Below are 13,480 nucleotides of genomic sequence, written 5' to 3' on the forward strand. Positions count from 1 at the left end.
TTCGTTAAACCGCATTTTTACCATAACCGGAGCGTGATCTGAGATATTTATTAAACCTATTGAAGTTTCTATTACAAATTCCAAAACCCCATGATCCACCATAATGTAGTCAAGTCTCGAGTACGTATCATCTACTGATGAGCGATATGTATAATAATCCTTTTATTTGGATGTGTTATTCTCCATGGATCTATTATTTGCTGGTTATACATTTTTTTCTTAACCAATCTTAGTTGTTTGGCATCTCTCATCCGTACACTAGACGTGCAGTCAAGCTGATGTTCCATTGAGAAATTAAAGTCACCCGCTAAGATTACATAGCCTTGTTTAAATTCCATTAAGGCATTCAAAAATCCCTTCAGGTATTTTTGGGGATGTTTGTTAGGGCAATATGTGTTTGCAAGAGTATATCTTTTGCCATATAGAATCCCTTTCAAAAACAGGTTGACCTTCTGGGTCAACACTCAGCTCTTCCACTGTGAAGCTAATATTTTTCCCTACCCCTATGGCAACTCCCTTCGCCCTTTTATTTGGGGAATCTCCATAGTACCAGGTTGGGATTGCCCGAGAATAGAGTCTTACCTTGGAGTCTAATGCAATAGGTGTCTCCTGCAAGATAACTATTTCTGCAGAATACCTTTCTATCTCTTAATACCATGTGTTTTTTTTCTGGGTTAAGTTAAGACCTCCGACGTTATATGTAATAAAATTTGCGTTAGTCATCCATTTTTTTTTCCTTATTTTTTCTGACAGATGTTTTTTTTTTATATGTAACCCAGAGATTTACAGATCTGTGAACTTATATCGATCTTACCCCCTTCCCTACCTACCCCCCCGCCACAATCCCGCCTCCGCCCTCCCTTGACCTCTTGGTCTGGAGCAGCAGTCATCCTCTCCTTGGGAGCACACATGCCCACCCTGCTCACACGGACCCGAGGTGGAGTTCTGTATGGCGCTTGTGGTCATGTCTCCTCCAAAATTAGAGGGACAGTTCCCAAGTATGCAGAGAATCAATGAACTCCCTTCCCCCCGCACTCACCTTACCATCATCTTTATAAACCCTTGCCCACTGCCACCCCCCTCGCCCAGTCTATTGAAGGGCCAGAAGGGAAAAGAAAGAAGGAAAAAAAAAAACACAACACACACACACACAAAGTCCCGTGTTCCTTCTTCCAGTCCTTTTCAATCCATAGGATCCTCATTCCTATAATTTCCCTCTCTTTCTCCTCCTCCCTCCTTTCCTACTTGATCTATCCCTCTGCTACTCTTGGCCTCCCGTCCGGGCCACTCCCTGGTAATGGAATCTCCAATTTTTCACAAGAGCACGAGAGGGAGGAGTCTAGTGATGGTGTGAGGTTGAGCGTGCAGCGGGAAGTTTGAGCTCCATCCCCGCACGATGGTAAACGAGGAGACAACCAAGCCTGCTCTGCCCCCCCACGGCTGTTACTGCAGAGCATCGGGTGACGGGCGGCGTTCGTGTTTGACTACTGCTGGGCTCTTTGGTGGCTGACTGGCTGGCGGTTCTATGGACCCTTCACAGAGGCTGCAAGGAGGACGAGCACGCTGACATCCACGGCAGCCGCATTAATAGGGGGAGTTGGAACAGAGCCCCCCCCTCCTCCCCTGCAGGAGAGTGCTAGTGAACAGAGGAAGGGCTAACTTTCATTGCAGCCCTGTGTCGGTCAGTGCAGCCGCCGTAGTTCATCCATCTCTTGCGGCATCCACCTAGCACAGTCCTGTGGTAGCTGTTGCAGCTACCGAGTGTCGCTAAACGCAGAGCAGTCCCCGTTTTGTCCCCTGCCCGTATGGTACTTGGAAAAGCTTTGAGAAAGCTCTGGCAACTAGGCAACCCTGAAGTCCGGAAGCCCTGAGGAGCCTATAAACTGATCTGCCACAGTGAAATCCACGGTAAAAACCAGGAAAACTCTTCCTACATGTCCTCTGCCCCTCCTTTGCTGCTGTAATGATTTTTTTTTTTTTTTACTTTCGTCTTCAGTACAGCAATACATCCTGGGACGTTATTGAATTGGGGGTGTAACAGCATACAGAGAACGGAAGTAACTATTGTTTTTTGTCGCTGCTCGTTGCCATATTTATTGCATTTCTATGTAAACGGTAAAAGACTGAAGGTAATTGATGCCTCATGACCAAATTTTGCAAAGAATAAAAAAAATATAAAAATACAGTGTGACATAATGAGACACTGTAAGAGACTTTGGTGTCAAAAGGTATTAAGGAGATCAACTGGAATAGTTGGGATTGGCAGCTGTTGATGGAATTCTACGGAACGTTAACACACATTAATGATCTGCGGCCTCTTGTCATATTTGCTATATGGTAAATTGTTATAATAAATGGTAAAAGTGACCAGGATGGTACTAAATGCTCTACAAACAAATGGAGTAGAGCGCTATAAAAAAAACAGAGAGACACTTATAAGAGACTCAGGTGACATAAGGTATCAAGGAGATCAATCTGAATAGTTGGGACCAGTTGCGGTTTATTAAAGTTCAATAAATTTCATGACCCAGAGCAGGGGACATGCCCCCCCAGTCCGTTAAAACAGCGGAAGGTGTAATCAGAATTAGTAGCGGAAGCACCCTTAAAATACTCACTATCCCACTCCTGTGGATACAAGAAACAGGGAAAATATAAAAGGAGATGAGGGGTAGGTCGGGAAGAGAAGGTGCAACCCCAAAGTCACCTAGTTTAAGCCTCCCACCTAATACAAGTCCAGGCTCAATGAATAAATATGTAACCCAGGCCAGTCCGGCGGAGAGCAAGGAGAAGAAAAAAAAAAAAGGGTCAGAATAAAAGCACAGAAACTGATACAGTACTGGAGTCCAGAATGGAACTAGATTTGGAAGGAGGCCATAAACAGAGGAGAGTAGAGGAATCCCTAAACCTAGAATCACCTCCAACTAAAAACGGAAATGCAACTGATGTTCGCGGCTTTGGAAAAGTCGCTAAAAGCCGACATGACAATCCATAAAAATCTTGGCCATATGCTGGAACGAGTAGAGGAAGTGGATATATCAAAACGGCTTTTAATCTAGTGAAAGTAAAAAAATTAGAAGGTGAAATAAAAAATATAAAAAAAAGAGACCACCAGGAACAGGCATATAAAATAGAAGATCAAGAGAACAGGGACAGAAGAAAAAAATCTAAGAATCCGGGGGATGCCTGAGGCACCCCAAAATTAAGATGTAATAGAATTAACAAAGAGGATATTTAATCCAGTAATGGACAGAGAAAATTACAAATCCAATCAAAATGAGAGGATACATAGATTAACCACTTCGTTACTGAGCCTGTTTTTCAGATTCAGTGTTTACGAGACTAAAACAGTTTTTTTTGCTAGAATATTACTTAAAACCCCCAAACATTATATATATATTTTTTCTAACACCCTAGAGCAGTGATGGCGAACCTTGGCACCCCAGATGTTTTGGAACTACATTTCCCATGATGCTCATGCACTCTGTAGTGTAACTGAGCATCATGGGAAATGTAGTTCCAAAACATCTGGGGTGCCAAGGTTCGCCATCACTGCCCTAGAGAATAAAATGGCAGTCATTGCAATACTTTTTGTCACACTGTATTTGCGCAGCGGTCTTACAAGCGCACTTTTTTTGGAAAAAAAAACACTTTTTTGAATTAAAAAATAAAACAATAAATTTTTCCCAATTTTTTTTATATATTGTGAAAGATAATGTTACGCCGAGTAAAATGATACCCGACGTTTAAAAAATTCTACAGGTTTTTTTAAGCTAGAGTAGGCCTAGGGCTATAATTATTGCTCTCGCTCTAACGATCGCGGCGATACCTCACTTGTGTGATTTGAACACCGTTTTCATATGCGGGCGCTACTCGCGTAAGCGTTCGCTTCTGCGCGCGAGCTCGTCGGGACGGATCGCTTTAAAAAAATTGTTTGTTTTCTTATTTATTTTATTACTTTTTACACTGAAAAAAAAAAAAAAAAAAAAAAAAAAAAATTGGATCACTTTTATTCCTATTATAAGGAATGTAAACATCCCTTGTAATAGAAAAATACATGACAGGTCCTCTTAAATATGAGATCTGGGGTAAAAAAGACCTTGGATCTCATATTTACACAAAAATGCAAGAAAAAAAAAAAAAAAATTGGAAATGTCATTTTTTCAAATGACAAAAAAAAAAAAATTTTTGCTTTAAGACGCTGGGCGGGACTGGCGTTTTGACGTCACTTCCGCCCAGCAGAGCTATGGGGACGGGTGAAGGAGATTTTTCCTTCACTCGTAACCCCGCTCAGCTGCCGAACGGTCCCGATCTCCTCCGCTATCGACGGCTCCGGTAAGCGGCGGAGGGCGCGGGACAGCGGCGGGAGGGGGGCCCCTCTCCCACCACCGATAACGGCGATCTCGCGGCGAATCCGCCACGGAGACCGCCGTTATCGTGTACAGGACCGTCGGCACTAAAGATGGATACCTCAGTTGTGGCAGCAGCTGCTGCCGTTACTGAGATATCCATCTTTAAACACAGGACGTATTTTGACTATGGGCTGGAAACCATGTGGTTAAGAAGGCCATGAGAAATACCACAGGTAAAAACCAAGAAATATTATAGTGCGATTTGAAAGTTGGGAGGAAAAGAATCAAATATGGAGGAAGTTAAGAGAAAAGTCGCCAATACAATTTTAAGAAAATAACATACAAATATTTCAAGACCTCTCTCAGGAAACTTTAAAAATGAGAAGAATATTGAAACCACTCTTGGGGATCTTGCAGGAACATGGAGTACAGTACAACTGGGGTTTCCCTGCATGCCTGATTGGCAACAAAAAAAAAAAATGGGATCTCGGCAAGACTGCGATTCGTTGAAGCAGTATCTATCTCAATAGCTTCAGGCAGAAATATGTCAGATTAAAGCTCTTGGAGCTTCAGAAAAACATACAGCAATGCCTTGAAATGTAAGAAACGCGGTTTACAAGCGCTTCGCAATACAAGTTTTTTTTTTTTTAAATCATGACTCAGTTTGCGAGCGTAGTCTGGCAAGTCAAGCAGGATTCAAACCAATGGGGTGTGCAGTACCGCATTTGGCCAGAGGTGCGGGGGCGTGGATGAAACGCGGAGCAGGTTGGAAACACTCCTGTACCGATGGTCTCTGAGCGGCCTCAGAGTGTCTCCAGCACCCCACCACCTCTGGCCACATGCGGTACTGCGTACAATAGCAGTCACCGTGGAACAAATAGTCTGAGTTTCCATGGACTCCTATGGGGAAATTCGCTTTGATATACGAGTGCTTTGGATTACAAGCATTCTTCTGGAACAAATTATTCTTGTAATCCAAGGTACCAATGTATTGCTTTCTTTACAGAAAGAGTAGAGTTGCATCCTGTAGATCATCTTGTACCAAAGGTAGCGACGGCCCTTCATTTAACAGACATCTGGGCATAACCTAACTTTCCAGAAGATCACACAGGAATGTCACATGAATTGGAGTTTTTTTTTTTTAGTTCTATAAAAGTATCTGTCCACAAACTTTCAGATCATCTAAAAGCCTTTCATCGTTTAAGCTGGAAATCATCAAAGATAAGAGGCTACTGTCTGGACTTTAGCAGGCTTGGTTGTGCATATAGGGTGAGGAGTCGTGAGCCTCCATTAGCGGTGGTTGCACACTCCACCAGAGCGGGTGCAGCCTGGTGGAGTGTGCATCTATGGAATCCATCTGTAGAGAGGCATCATGGTGGCCCCAGCATAATTTTTCAAGCATTACATAGTGGATATGGGTGCCTTGTCAACAGTGGACTTTGGAGGAAGTCTTCTGTCCATCAAAAAAAAAAAAAAAAAAGGATTTGGCAAGCAGAACCTACCCTGACAGCTAGTTATTTATCGCTGGTATGCAGGCATGTTGGCATCTGGAAAATAGAGCTCCCCCACTACTTTTTATGCTATTCACTGGTCCTGAGGGAGTGGTCAAGAGCTAGAGTGCCATCACTAGAATGCTGCCATGGTTTGGCGGAAAACTACAGTAAGCATTTGATACAATTTTCCGTTTTCTAGAATGCTGCTAAAATTAGATCAGTCATGTAACATCTCCCAAAGGACATGGTATTTGTCATATATAGTGAAATGTAAAGAGTGTATTACCTGGCTGATAGTTGGCAATTTAGTTAAAAGCATCTGGAAAACTTGTGGTGGAAGAGTCTGCTGTAAGACTTGAAGAAGCTGTTGAGGTTGCCCGCAAACTGCAATAGCATTTGTCAAATGATCCACACCCTTTTCAAAATCACCTGGTTACAGAAAAACACAATAATATTTATTTTAGTTACAATTGGAACAAAGCATAAACTAGTAATATTCTTCTAGTGATAAGGCTAGTTAAACACAAAATTTAATGTATTGATACAGGACCGCAAATATGTGCATGCATAAAAATCTTTATCCACGTCTAATTGCACGTGTTGCAGCGCATGCACATAAAATCACTGCGCTCGGATGTAACATTTGATATTTTTAATTTTAACTCCTGTGAGCAAGAGGCTTAAAAGGTGTTCTTTAGCTATAGGATGTGTAAAATCCAGAGAATTAGAATGAGTGACATTAATTTGACATTAGGTTTTGTTTTTTTAAAGTCCGCTGACCTGCAGAAGGTGACAGTAAATATTACCAATTTCTAAAATTTGCACCAAAACTTTATTTCAATCACCAGAACTGGTCCCCGCCAACGTCTGCTGGGAAACCAGCTATTGCAGGAGTGTCAATTTCTGTACTCCCACATTCTCATTGGTTCTTCCTCCTGACCCGACATGCGCCTGCAGTGATATTAGGGGTGTTGAATATAATCGTAGCATCTATGCATCACAATTTGGGTGTCCACAATTCAGCATCGCTGCTACATCTGGTTTAAAAAGGGGTCTTAGAGATTTTTTTTTAAATAACAAATATGTTATACTTCACTGTGCAGCTCGTTTTGCACAGCGTCCCCAAACCTGGTCTTTTGGGTTCCCTCGGCGGATGTCTCGTCTCTCGAGCTTGCATGGTGTTGAGTTCCTGCGGGCGCGCTCCCGTGATGCAGCCCGCAGCTATTGCCGATCACTGTATCACTCAGTCCTGCCCCAGCGCACCATTGGATGGGATTGACAGCAGCGCGAGTCTATGGCTGCGCTGCTTTTAAGCCATCCAGTGTAGCCAATCAACGGTCAGAAACTAGGATGACGGGCGTGAGCGCAGGACTTTCGAGGGCTCAGGTAAGTAAAACGGGGTCTCAATATTGTCGGATGTTTTTTCACCTTAATGCATAGGGTGCATTAAGGTGAAAAAACATTTACCTTTACAACCCCCTTTAAATTGATTGGCGGGTGATGTCCTCCTGACTTACCCCGCGCCCTTCTGGGAGAGCGCTCCCATCGTACTCCACTTACAAAAGTTTTAACCTGTGTCTTATTGAATCCTGTGTTATAGTGCATTAAAGTGGTTGTAAACCCTTACAGACAACTTTTCCCTACAGGTAAACCTAGATTAAGGCTTACCTGTAGGTACCGGAAAGATCTTCTAAACCTGTCTGTATTATTCGATATTATATACGCTTGGGCCAAGGTCATCAGTGCATGCGCACTGAAGGGGGAATTCTATAGTGCCTGTGTGGTGACCGTCGGCTCCCATGGGGACCAAGAATACCGAGACCAGCAAGACTAAGTGGGCAGCCGCCGCGGCCTTGACAACCGACAGGTCATCAGCGGAATGCCCCACTGACAGCTGATCAGTCATCAGTTGTCAAGGACACAGCGACTGCCCCCTCCATAACTAGCGATTTACTGGTTAAGGGAGCTGCGGCTTCACGCTCCTTGAACATAAGTTGCATCTAAGTCGCAATGTAAAGCCACACTGGAAATTGCATGATTTTGAAGTCACACAAGTGTGAATGGAGCCTTACAGGTAAAAACCTTAAAAAAAAAAAAAAAAAAAAAAAAATGCTACAGGGTCACTTTAAGGCCTCAGGCACACTGTATGTTAAAATAACGTTATAAAAAATGCCAGTAGCTTTGCAGTGAGTTTCTAAATGTTTTTGCAATAGCATTTTTTTTTGCATTTTCAGTGTTAGTTTTATTTTTTCAATGGATAAAAAAACGTCCAAAGACACCGTGAGACGCGTTTGATCATTTATCAGCGTTTTGACAGCTGGAAAAAAAAAAAAAACACACACCTCAGAATTCACTAGTTTTGACTTTTTTTCTTAACTGCTGATAGCCCATGTGTACATAGACACATAGGATAACATGGAGAGTTTGACTGTAGAAAAAAAAAAAAACGCCTACAGCCAAAAACAGCTGCTGTAAAAACATCAAAAAACTTCCAGTGTGCATGAGGCCTAAAGCTTTCAATGTCCCCAGCATATATTTGCCTCTACACCATCACTCCATTTAGCTGCAAGGAATGAGGAAAGACAGCACCATGTAAGCTCAAGTCAAATTGACAATGCGAGTGTACCCAGGGCTGTGTCTCACTCTCATAAAAACATTGCTGGGCCAATCACCAAGCAACAATGCTTTTATAGCAGCTGCATTGAGTGGGGAGAAAAGAGGAACAAGGACAATGTGATGCCGAGACCTCTGCTTTGAAGCAAACCTGTTGCTGTGTCCTGCATGTACAAAGCACAGATTTGCTGTAACTTTCTGCTTTATACATCTATTCCTGTTCAAAGTTGTACTCCTTTTCATGTCCAGGTTAAGTCAAAGAACCGCCAAAGCTTTGTTAAAAGTTCAGTCTAGAATATATTATAGCTGCACATACTGTATAGTGCAATCTATGACCAAACATTTGCCTAAATACACAGGGCTGCAGAAATTTAGTACACAACACTTGGCAACTGTATGACTTCACAGACAGCTACCAAGAGCACCCCATTTCTTTGGATCATTAAGGAGGGTGCTACAACATGGCATGCCAATATCTGAAAACGAAGAAAGTAAAAAACGAAAGCTGCAACATGACAAGTGTTTTAGCGCAAAAATATCTCCTGTAAAGCACCTGAAAAATGCCTCCCCTGAAGTCCCAGTGTGAAAGCCTGAGTGCTTTCACACCGGGGGGGGGGGGGGGGGAGCGCTGCACTGGCAGGACGTCAAAAAAGTCGTCCTGCAAGCAGTAGAGCTGCACGATTGTTATAGGATCGCAATTTCCATTCAATGTGATCTCCAGGCAAGGCGGCTACTCTGGGGTAGCCGACTTTGGTAATATTCATAATATGGGTAGCTGACTCGACTGTGCTGTGGTAATATTCATACTATGTTATAAAGGTACTCTCTGACTGGGACCTTGCAGATGACAGTCAGACAGGGAATTAAAGAGGGGCATGTGAGGAGTGGACTTAAAATACCACCAACCACTATCCCTTATAATATATTATGAATATTACCACAGCACAGTCTGAGTCAGCTACAAAGACCTTGCATACAGGATATTAAAGGAGGACTTAAAAATACCAACCACTGTCCCTTACGAGGCTGCGCACAGATATTTTATATATATCTCATGTTCAGAGGCTGTAAATCTAAAAATATATATATAGAATTATGCAGCTCTAGCAAGCAGCTTCTTTGAGGTGCTTTAGGAGCGGTGTGTACACCGCTCCTAAAGTGCCGCTGCCCATTGAAATCAATGGGCAGTGGCGCTTTTAACCCTTTATTCAGCAGCTAGCAGGGGTTAAAAGTGGCCCGCTAGCAGCCAAAAAGTGCCTCTAAAACGGCGGCGGTAGTGTGAAAGGGTGTGAAGAATATTAACAGAACACCATCAATTTTATCTATGCATTCATATTGCATATAAATCACAGTGCATGGGAATGAACAAATTCTCTGGTTTTAATATACAACGAAGACCAACAAATTCTTCTTTTTAGAAATCTACAACAAAAAATGTGATATAGACAACCTTGTCCAAGTAGTTCTTCTCCAAGTTGAATTTCTTCAAGGAAAAACTTCTGAACAGCCTCTGCGTCTTTAAGATCTGGTAACTGCAAGAAGAATCAAAGTTTCACTATATTAAAATAAAACAAACCTTTTCACAAAAAGTAACTTTTCAAAAATACTTAGACACCTTTATTAAAGAACAGTTGCCACATGGGACAATTTTGACATTTCTCTCATTTTTTTTGCTAGAAAATTACTTAGAATCACATACATACATTTTATATACAGTATATGCTAATCCAATATACAAATCAGAGGTCACCTCCCACCCGGAGTAAAAACCTCTCAGACTCTGCCCTGGGGGGGGGGGGGGTTTCCCTATATATTCCTAAAGTGTCAACCTCTTTTTTTAAATAAATCCCCCTCTCCTGATTAACCACTACCTACGGGGACACCAATAACAGATTCTTTATTTTCAATCATTGGAATTCACATCTATAGGCGTTTTTCCCTCTTCTGTGTTAATAAAAAGATCCCATAAAGCAGGCCTCGACAAAATCTGGGCTCCAGGTCGCAATTGCGACAAGAAATTGTGACCTGGCGCCTGGGGAAGCTTAGGGCTACAGAAGGCCAAAAAGCCGTGGCCTCAATTACGTGCCGGCGCGGGGCCCGCGCCCGCCCATAATTAAGGCTGCGGCTTTGCGGCCTTCCCTGAAGGAATCCGAGGCCTGCAGAAGGAATCTAGGAGTGGCCATCTTGTGGTGGCCGTTGGCATTATAGGTTACATTACAAGTAGCAAAAACAGCAGTTCTAATGTGTTTTTTCACTGCCATCTTCTTCCCTCTAATTGGAACTCCCAAACATTACATTTTTTTTATTCTAACACCCTAGAAAATAAAATAGCGGTCGTTGCAATAGTTTGTCACACCGTATTTGCGCAGTGGTCTTACAAGCGCACTTTTTGGGGGGGGTAGGAGGATTTTTGTACTCGCCGTAAAATCCATTTCTCCGAGTTCATGGACGGACACAGCAGCATTGACCTTCGGGTTATATATCCTTCCTTTCAGGAGAGACACTCAGAAAAAAACAGCACTTCAAGTGTTAAAACACTTCTTTCAGTACAGCACCTCCCAGGGGGTGGGTCCCCTGGGTACATCCCACTCTCTGCATCATGCAGCCCCAGTTCGTAGACAAGCAGTACAAACAAAAAGGAGGGGTGGGTGCTGTGTCCGTCCATGAACTCAGAGAAATGGATTTTACGGTGAGTACAAAAATCCTATTTTCTCTTCCGTTCATGGACGGACACAGCAGCATTGACCTTAGGGACGTCCCCAAGCAGTGTCAAAAATTGAGGGGTGAAAAAAAAAAAAAAAAAACAAAAAAAAAAAACACAGCAAACCAAGCTTCAACCCAAACAAACCAGAGTTCCTCAATGGAGAAACTTCAACCTTAAACTGCCGCCTGTAAAACCTTGCGGCCAAATGAGGCATCCGAGGATGCACTCACATCCACCTTGTAAAATTTTGAGAAGGTGTGGATTGACGACCAGGTCGCTGCCTTACACACCTGTAAAACATACGCTTGATGGCAGAAAGCCCAAGAGGCACCAATCGCCCTGGTCGAATGCGCCGTAACCGAAAAGGGAGGCGCCCGCCCCTTTAGGGCATAAGCCTGGAGTACGACCTGTCTGATCCACCTAGAAATGGTGGCCGACGAGACCGCCAGACCTTTCTTAGGACCAGTCACCGACACGAACAGTGAGTCCGACTTTCGAAACGGAGCCGTAGCAGACAAGTACACCCGTAGGGCTCGAACCATGTCCAAGGAATGTAAAGTGGCCTCCTTCGGATTTTTCGGCCGAGGACATAAGGATGGCAAAACAATGTCCTTATTAATGTGGAGCCGAAACAACCTTTGGGAGGAATGACGGCTGCAGCCGCAGCACCACCTTATTTTTATGGATGACCAAGTAAGGAGCCTTGCAGGACAAGGCCGCCAGTTCAGATACCCGTCTGACCGAGGTATTTGCCACCAGAAAAAGCACCTTCTGGGACAGAGTCAACAAGGGAATCTTCCGAATGTCTTCAAACGGAGCCTCTTGAAGCACCCAAAGGACTAAATTCAAGTCCCATGGAGGCAGTGGAGGGCGCACAGGAGGGGCCACATGCCGAACCCCCTGCACAAACGTACGCACCAGGGAGTGCGCCGCCAAGGGTCACTGAAAGTATACAGCTAGAGCCGAAATCTGACTCTTAACCGTACTTAAGGCGAGAGCCTGATCCACTCCACGCTGTAAGAACAGCAGAATCCGGGACATCACATATGTACGGGGGTGCCATTTCATCTCTTCACACATAGAGATGTAGGCCTTCCACGTACGATGGTAAATATTTCATGAAGTAGACTTCCGTGCTCGCAGCATGGTAGAGACCACCGAGCCAGACAGGCCTCGATCCTTCAGCACCTGGCTCTCAACAGCCACGCCGTTAAAGCCAGCGACTGTAAAGTAGGATAAAAGATCTGACCCTGCGACAGAAGATCTCAGGGGTAGACGCCAAGGGACGTCTGCCACCAGACGCACCAGGTCCACGTACCAGGGACAGCGAGGCCAATCCGGAGCGATCAGGATTGTTGGTATCCCCTCGGCTTCCACTCTGCGCAGCAGGCAAGGAAGAAGCTTCAGAGAAGGGAAGGCGTAGATTAGGCGATCGTGACCCCATGGTGCCATCAACACGTCTGACGCGTCCGCCCATGGATCCCTTGACCTGGACACGAACCGTGACACCTTCCGATTGAGACAGGACGCCAGAAGGTCCACGTCTGGAGTGCCCCATTTTTGGCACAGACTCTGAAACGCCTCCGGGTGTAGCGACCATTCTCCTTGGTCTAGCCTTTGGCGACTTAGGTAGTCGGCTTGGCAGTTCAGCACCCCCGGAATGTACACGGCCGCCAGAGCCTTCCGTCGCTGCAGCTGAGCTCCTTGTGCCCCCCTGATTGACGTATGCCACAGCCGTGGCGTTGTCGGACTGGATCCTGACCGGTCGGTCCTGTAGACCCAGAGACCACTTGGAGAGACACAACTTGATCGCTCGGACCTCCAGTACATTGATTGTTAGGCGGGACTCCTTTTGAGTCCAGCGCCCCTGGGCTGACTGGACACCCCCACCAGCCGGAGAGGCTGGCATCCGTCGTGACCACTGTCCAATGGCATGGCAGAAACAATTTTCCAGTTCGAAGTACCGAAGATGTCAGCCACCACACTAGGGAGGACTTGACCAGTCGACACCCGAATCTGGTAATCCAGAAACGAAGGAAGCTTGTCCCAACGTGACAGAATCTTTTTGCAACACTCGAGTGTGAAATTTGGCATACGGCACTGCCTCGAAAGAGGCCACCATCGGACCCAGCACTCTCATGCAAAAGCGAAGTGACGCCCATTTCTGGGTCGTCAACCGCTGCACCACAGACTGCAGTGTCTGTAGTTTCCGTTGGGAGGAAAACTCTCGCCTCTGAGGAATCCAGGACTAACCCCAGGTATTCCAGCCACTGGGACGGTACCAGTACTGACTTCTGGGTATTTAATAGCCATCAAATTCA

The 13,480-nt window shown here is 44.6% G+C and overlaps 1 protein-coding gene across 4 annotated transcripts in view; it reads right to left on the reverse strand.

The window, feature by feature from the left end:
- Nucleotides 1-13,480, reverse strand: part of TOMM20 (translocase of outer mitochondrial membrane 20) — a 180,503-nt gene that overhangs the window by 62,494 nt on the left and 104,529 nt on the right. For all 4 annotated transcript variants that reach the window (XR_005748715.1, XM_040350699.1, XM_040350697.1 and 1 more), the window contains exons 3-4: nt 9,906-9,987; nt 6,129-6,271 (exon numbers count right to left, since the gene is read on the reverse strand). Coding sequence is in view for 3 of the 4 variants with exons in the window: in XM_040350699.1 (XP_040206633.1) it covers nt 6,129-6,271; nt 9,906-9,987 (225 nt within the window). In the remaining variant the exon portion in view is untranslated. The remainder of the gene's footprint in view (nt 1-6,128; nt 6,272-9,905; nt 9,988-13,480) is intronic.

The sequence above is a fragment of the Rana temporaria genome, chromosome 4 (assembly GCF_905171775.1).
Source record: "Rana temporaria chromosome 4, aRanTem1.1, whole genome shotgun sequence".
NCBI lineage: Eukaryota > Metazoa > Chordata > Amphibia > Anura > Ranidae > Rana > Rana temporaria.